General features: G+C 56.3%; 1 protein-coding gene across 1 annotated transcript in view; it reads left to right on the top strand.

Annotated features, from left to right (window-relative positions):
* Window positions 1–1,932: 1,932 nt before the first annotated feature.
* DLK2 (delta-like 2 homolog (Drosophila)) overlaps window positions 1,933–5,713 on the top strand; it is a 6,540-nt gene continuing 2,759 nt past the window's right edge. The window contains exons 1-2 of the mRNA XM_009331054.1: window positions 1,933–2,005; window positions 3,621–3,684. Coding sequence (XP_009329329.1) covers window positions 1,933–2,005; window positions 3,621–3,684 — 137 coding nt within the window. The remainder of the gene's footprint in view (window positions 2,006–3,620; window positions 3,685–5,713) is intronic.

The following is a 5,713-nucleotide window of genomic DNA, read 5'->3' as shown; positions in this document are numbered from 1 at the left end:
TTCCCACCCCTGCCCCCGGACCCCCAGCCCAGAGGGGTCCCTGATACCCCCAGTCCAGGGGGCAATGCCTGACAGCCCCCCTCCTGGGGTTGTCCCTGGTAGCCCCCAACCGTACGAAGGTCCCTAATACCCCCGAGGGGCAGGTTAATAGCTCCCGGGGGCATCCCTAATAGCCCGCAGCCCCTGGGGAGCGGGTAGCCCCCAACCCAGCCAGGCCGTAGCGGAGGAGTGGGATGGAGGGAGCTCCCTCCCCCATGTCCCTGTGACCCAAAGCCAGGCCTGCCCGGGTGCTGCTCACAGCTCCCTCGGGCACCGGCTGCCCCCGGGGATGCCCCGCCTTGCCGGGCTTCAGGGTGCCCCCTGGGTGGGCGCTGGGAGCAGCACCCGTGGCGGCTATGTCAGGAGGTCTGAGAGGCTGCACCTCGAGTGAGGAGGCTGTGGGGAGCTGTGGGGGAAACGACCTTTGCAATGACATGTGGTCGGCGGTTGAGCTCCTCGCAGCCCTGAAGGAACAGGACACCAACCGTTCAGCCCTAAATTATTTTGTAAGTTTCATAGGAATTGCTTCACCCTCCACTGAAATGCAGCAGCTGTTTGCCACTGCCCAGCGTCCCAGCATTTTGGGGCAGGAGGCGAAGGAGGGTCCTGCGAGCGTGGTGACAAGGGGACCGTGGGGAGGGAGGATGCAGCAGTCCACGCTGTGATTTGGCTGGAGCAGTGACAGGAACATCCTGTAGCCCCTCTGAAAATGCTGCATCCTTCGTAGGTGATGGTTTGTTTGCTGGAGAGATGCTTTGAGCAACATCATTGCTTTTTGTGGGCTATTTTATCTGGTCCAGGCAGGTGAAGCCCTTAGCAGGGACCCCAACACATCTTCCTGCAAGGCATGTGTACGTGTGTGTGTGAGGGGAGGACTTCTCCCCCCATCTGAGAAGCCTTTCATGCAACTCTTGACCCAACACAAACTTCCCGAGCTAGAGTCCAGCTGAAAGTGGAATGGCCCCTGTCCATCATACCCATGCAGCTGGATGGAGTCTGCTCCATACCTTCACCACTCTTCTAGCAGAACTGTTTAACCCCTCCCATCTCATTATAGTAATATATTTATGATATCACCCTCGAATTTCCTGCCCTTAACAACCCCAGGAGGCTGGGAGGGAATGAAGCATTTTTGGAAAGTATTTAATGGCACTTGAAGAGGGCAGGAGGCAGTCGGAAAATAGATGGGTGCAGGAACCCTGGGCTGACGGGGCTCTCTGCAGGACAGCCGAGGAAAAGGACCGCACCTAGCCAGGGGTGCGTGTTTGCCTTTCCTACCTGGGGCTGCAGCCTGGGTCTAGTGCCTATCGCTTCACTCCCTTGCTTGGAAAATGAAATAGGGCTGTTGTTTACCGCCTGCTCATCTGCTGGATCTACTTGACTCTGTGCCCTCCTGAAGGGCTTGAAAAGCAGCCTGGGCTCTGTAAAAAGGCTCAGCCCACCTATTCATTTGAACATGCACTGCAGGGAGCTTGCTTAGCACAGGGCTAACCTTCATCTTCCCAGACCTAGGGAGGGAAGATGAAGGTCCCCACAACCGGACTGGTGTTTCTGGAGGCTTCTGCTCTCTTGACAGCAGCTAGCAGGGGCAGGTGCTCCAAGATGCGGTCTAACAGCCTGAGCCTGAGTGCGTGCACTCAGTTCTCCCATACAGGCATGTTAAAAGGCTCTTTGATTCTTAGTGCTCCAACGTTGCCTTAGAGGAAGGAGTCTGGAAAGACAGAGAGGAGTGCAGTGACAAGTCCGTACAAAACTGGATGTTTCAACTCAAAACTCCCAGGTAGCAGAGAGGAAGGGATGCGTGAAGTGAAGCTGCAGTGTCAGCCAGGGGATTTTTCTGAGCTTACTCTTTTTCTCTCTGTAGGTGTTCATCTCGGTGGGGCCACGCTGACCATGCTCAGGAGCTTCTGTCTCCAGCTCATGTCCTTGGTTTGGATCCTCTTAGCCCATCACCAGCTTGCCCAAGGTAAGTCTCTGTAGACATGGGTCCTTCTCTCTTACATCCATCTTTCCAAACCTGTCCTTGGCATTGCTGAAGTCTCCTCAGTTCTCCATCCAAAACAGAGCTGGCCTGACCTGGAAGACCAGAAAATGCTGCTCAGTCATCCAGTACCTGGGGGGCGACTGGTGGCAACCACAGAGACCCCTGCTCTGGTGCCCATGGGGGCGGCGATGCGTGAGGAGACTGGCAGTGAGAGGTCCCGCTGCTCTGTCTCTCACAGTTAGGGTGAATGGGTCACTGAACCGATGAGCCTGTTTGGAGAGGCACGGTGAGGGGGAAAGAAGATCCCAAAACTGAATGGCTAATCCTGGATCCCGTGAGACAAAATCCCTTCCCAAAGATTAGTTTGCTCTCCCCGACTCTGGATAAGCGATGAATTCCCAAAGCCATCTGCTGGGAGAGATGGTTACGAATAGGAAAGGCAACAATACCCAGGCTTGGGCTGAGCAATCCCAGGATGCTGCTCCAGCTCCATGGTGGCTTGTTCTGGGAGGCTTTTATCCTGAGCAGTGGGACTTTCTGCCTCACTGCAGAAAAAATGCATGCATGGGGGATTTCTCCCCCTGCTCGCTTCCTAGGCAGCACATCATGTGGCTTGAGGAAAGCCTGAGTGCGCCTCTTGGCAAGGGGGCTTTAATCTGCCCCGGTCTGGGATGGAGGGGCTCAGCCAGGTAAGGGCATTCATCTCCTGGGCCTGGCCTGGGATCACGCTGGGCTCCTGGAGAAACCCCCTGCCTCCTGACATTTGCTGTAGCTCTACTGCCCATGGAGCTGGAGAGAGCCAGCTCCCCATGGAGCTAAGATGCAAGCAAGTGATGGGGGAGAGGGCAAGGTGGAGATGAAAGGGGACACCTGGCTGGAGAAAGCAGGCCAGCACTGAGCGGAGGATGAGAAGTGGCACGGTGAGGCCATGGCTCAGTTACAGTTTCTGTGGCCTTTAAATAAATAAACAGAACTGGATACCTGGCCCCACGCGATGCCCGGTCCTGCCTCCCCGTGCCGGAGGGGGAGTGCTGGCAGCTGGGTCCTGGTGGAGGGCAGAAGCCCCGACCAGACCGCTCTGTGCCAATAGCTGTCCCTGGGGATGGGGACATCCTGGGAGATAAAGAGGAGCCATTCTTTCCATTTCCATCCTTGGTCCCTTTGTGCCCCTCGCAGTACCTGGCCCTGAGCTTTCCCACCATACTTGCTTGGGGCCAAGGTCCCAGGTGGGTCAGGCCCTATTACACAGGTTGCCTTAATGCACAGGCAACCCCAGCTCTTGCCCAGAAGGGGCCGAAGTCTAAGGGAGGCAGCAGAGAGAGGATGGGGAAGATGATCAGAGACCGGGTAGTTTTGAAGCAGGGTCCCATTTCTCAATAAAGGCAGTGTTATTGCTGCTTGGGTGACTGCGAAATCCTCATCTCTCGTGTGGCATCCAGCCATTGAAAGGAAGGTCCCCCACCTTACAGTTCTGGGGAAGGGAAAGCTGAGCACTTAGGAAGGAAAAAAGAAGCTGTGAGCCAGCAGGGCCATGGGCAGATCTGGAGTCATCTATGGTCTCTGCTTAACCCACCTCCACCCATCTCCTGCCTTGTAGGTGATGACTGCAGCGAGCGCTGTAATCTCGCCCACGGCTGCTGTGACCAGGATGGGAAGTGCAGGTACGGCTTGTCCTTGGCTCTCCGTTCCTGCTGCCCCTGACTGTAACTGCTCTCCCTCCCTTGATGCTGTGTCCCCAGTGCCTGCACCCCTGCCCCGAGATGAAGCGCCTCCTCTTCCACTCACCCACACCTGGAATCGACGACTCTGCTCTCTTTTTACCTGACACCCTCTGGAGGGGGAGATTTTGATCCCTCATCCTCTTGCTGGTCCCCTCCAGCTCTAGTGCTTCCAGGGTCCCCCCCGCCACACACTGACCAATGTCGTTCTGCTGAGCCCTTTTTGTCTAGACGGGAGCTTAGGACAGCCCAGCCATGCCTGGGTGATGGGAGGCAGCCTTCAGGCTCAGATGGGGAAAGTCATCAGGCAGCAGGGCAGCAGGGCAGGCTTGGGGGTCGGCCAGCTTGCTTGGCCTCCTCACTGGTTGAGATGGGGATGCTCTCCCTGGGGACGTGGAAGAGAAGAGCTGCTGGTGTGCACATAAATGTCTGAGGGCATCAGAGTTCCCCTCTCAGAAGCTTGGGCTGTGATGGGGATCTCTGGGTGTTTTCATAAAGGGCTCGCCAGCAAGCTGGGGACTACTGCAGCAGAAGTGCATGTGTGATCCCTGGCATCCCAGCTCCAGCTGGTGCCCAGATCCCGCAGGGGCAAAGCTCAGAGCCTGACCCTGCACTTCAGCCTGGGAAGCAACCACGTGGCTGCTCTGGGCTGCCACGGCCCCAGACACTGCCTCTCATCCCACTGTAGGGCCACCTGGAGCCCCTGTCCTGCAGGGCAGCCCTGGGAGGAGCAGGCTGCTTCAGGCTGGCCCGGGCACCTGTGTTGCAAGGGAACAGACTGCCCACCACCGCCCCATTCTCCTCGCTGGGGCTGGCTCAGTCCCCTTTCCCAGCACAGCCCCCAGTGTCACACCATGCCTGGGCCACTTGTTCTTGCCTAATGGAGCAGATGTGGTCTGGCAGTGACCATAACCGCACTGACCGCTGCGTCAGGGAGCATCCAGCTCTGGTTTTGCTGGGCCCCCAGTTGCAGGTGCAAAGAGCTCACTCTTCCCTGAGCCCTTTCAGCGGCTGTGGCTGGTTGGGGGAGCTCGGTGCTGCAAAGCTGCAGCCAGAGACGCCATACTTTTCCATGTGGCGGGTGGCCCAGCTGCAGGTCTTTCCAGTGGAGGCACATATGAGTTGCTGCTCCAGATTTCAGGCCTCCAAAGCATTTGCTGAACCCTTCAGCAGCTTGGCAGTACCCCATTGAAATCACCCCAAACTCAGGGAGACTTGGCTGCTTACCTGGCCCCCTCCCTGGCAATTTTTAGGTTGGCCATCTGCCTTTTAGAGAAGGGGAAGAGTTGATGGTGCCTGCTCCCTGCAGGTACTGGGTGGTAGGGGTGCCCACAGCCCTCTGTAAGTTCATGGCTGTCCAGGTATGAATGCATTTCCCCAGAATCTATCAGGCACATGGTATCGCCTCCATTCCTGTCAAAAAGCCTCTAATTAACATATATATTTATTTTTTTAACTGTTTTCCTCATCTCTTTGGAACAACCTGCAGTGACAATAGCCAGTCCAGGTGTGAAAGTGCAGCCTCGGACCAGCCTGGCAAAGATGCAGTCACCACACATCGTGCTGGAATGAGCCCCAGCCATGAAAATGAACCCCCTTGCTTACTCTAGAGACCACATTGTTTTTGTTAGGTTTAATTTCGAGCTGTTTTGAGAATAGCTTTTGTTGTGGCTGGTGCCACCTCCACTCAGCTCTCATCTTGTATCACTCACTTTTCCCTTTGGAGCTGGCAGGTCTGAGGGAAGCCACTGGAGCAACGCAGCTTGGCTTTAGTTAGCCATTGCCACTGCCCTAGTCTGCTGGGGCCAGAAGGCTCGTTGTGTGCTGCGGGTTTTCCTATCATACTGCCCTTGTGAGCTGGCTGATAAGTCTATTCCATATGCCAGCCACGGCAAGCAAGGTTTCGCAGCTGGATTACGGTGCACTTCAGACGAAAAATGACGCACATTATAATGCAAAAGGGCGCAATGAA

Source organism: Pygoscelis adeliae, unplaced genomic scaffold, assembly GCF_000699105.1.
Source record: "Pygoscelis adeliae isolate BGI_AS28 unplaced genomic scaffold, ASM69910v1 Scaffold218, whole genome shotgun sequence".
NCBI classification, from domain to species: domain Eukaryota; kingdom Metazoa; phylum Chordata; class Aves; order Sphenisciformes; family Spheniscidae; genus Pygoscelis; species Pygoscelis adeliae.
Note: the sequence above shows the minus strand (reverse complement) of the source record. Positions and strands in the feature narration are given on the sequence as shown.